This window comes from Penaeus monodon, chromosome 25 (assembly GCF_015228065.2).
Source record: "Penaeus monodon isolate SGIC_2016 chromosome 25, NSTDA_Pmon_1, whole genome shotgun sequence".
In the NCBI taxonomy this organism is placed as follows: Eukaryota; Metazoa; Arthropoda; class Malacostraca; order Decapoda; family Penaeidae; genus Penaeus; species Penaeus monodon.
The window spans coordinates 37,962,808-37,964,206 of NC_051410.1; the positions used below are offsets into that span (position 1 = coordinate 37,962,808).

Genomic DNA, 1,399 nt, shown 5'->3' on the forward strand with positions numbered 1-1,399 from the left:
GTATAGGCTAATAGAAATATTTGTTTTCTAGATATGCTCATGTATTGTTTTACAGTTGAAAAACTTGGATATACGCCCATACTTTATTATAAAATTTGCAAATTGGCTCTGAAAAAAACATTGTAATCAAATTGTCTCTCAGGTGGTTTTGGTTGGCCAAATGAGAAAAAAGCTTCATTCGAGTAACACTACCTGCGCATTTTACGAATTCCATGGGTTTTCGAGGGCTCTCCAAAGATACTTTGGGAAACAGATCTGTCCTTATCCTTTTTGCAAGCTGATTAAGCTCCTCAAGATAAGAACATTTGGCTACTCGAACCCAGCAATCAGAAAAGTTTCGCGGCTCTAACAAGTCAGTTGGAACGAAAAGCTATGGGTATCCCCAAGATAGCTTAAATAAAGACACACACATCCTCAGCCAACACGAAGGTGCCAGGGGTTCTTCCCAACGAAGCCGAGACTTTAAGAGAGGATGATGGAAGCTTGGTTGTTAACAGGTATGCCTTAGTTTACCCTTTCCTTTTCTGAAGTAATTTGATGGCTTGGGAAAGAAGCTGAAGGTCTTGTATAAATCTTCCAATTTTTCATGTGTCCTGATGTACATTTAAAACCAAATGCATTTGCAGTTTGCCTGTTTTAAAATAGTAAGATATTGTTAGAGGCCAGGAAATCTCCTACAGGTTATATTGTCACAGCATTTAGATATGACTTTAACTTAAAGTATCAAAGAGCAGTTTTATTGTTCTTTGTCAGACATGTTTTATTAAACTTACATTATTTCTTTCTTCGAACAGACAAAGGCGGCCGCGACATATGGCCCAGGAGTTGTGCAGTGGTGGAAGTCTGGAAATAGCAATGAGACCAGATAAACCAGTAGCAATTGTCACAAAACATGGATCTGAGGTAAGGCAGACTATGTATGATTTATTCACAAAGTACCTCTGTGGGTACTGTGCCCTTTAATCTCACAAATAGCAGTTATTCTGCTTGTTAAAGCATTAGATCCTACTAAGTACGACAATTAATTCATAACAATTTTAGAATCAAAACACAGGAAATAAAACTGTCAGATTAGATTTAGATATATTAAATAGTTAATAATTTCCCTCTTGTATACTTTCTTCTCAGTAACTGTATTTCAATTGCAGTTTCAGACTAGCAGTGTTCACCTAAGTGAGGAAAGTACAAGTAGTGTAATCTCCATGCCTCCGACCCCTGGGAAGCACCTGTTTGCGCCTCCTCCAGCAGCACATACGATCAGTCCAGCAGGCAGTTCATCGCAGTCCGAGTCTGGGCTGATGCAAGGGCCTATAGGTGTGCCGCCCAAGAAGCGCAAAAAGCAAGACGTAGCCGATAAAGTATGTTTATTTGTTCTTTCATTCTTCGTATTCTTTCCCAA

The 1,399-nt window shown here is 39.0% G+C and overlaps 1 protein-coding gene across 1 annotated transcript in view; it reads left to right on the forward strand.

The window, feature by feature from the left end:
* LOC119589215 (mucin-12-like) overlaps nt 1–1,399 on the forward strand; it is a gene marked incomplete in the record, with an annotated part of 23,427 nt that overhangs the window by 21,124 nt on the left and 904 nt on the right. The window contains 2 exon segments of the mRNA XM_037937814.1: nt 795–903; nt 1,149–1,358. Coding sequence (XP_037793742.1) covers nt 795–903; nt 1,149–1,358 — 319 coding nt within the window.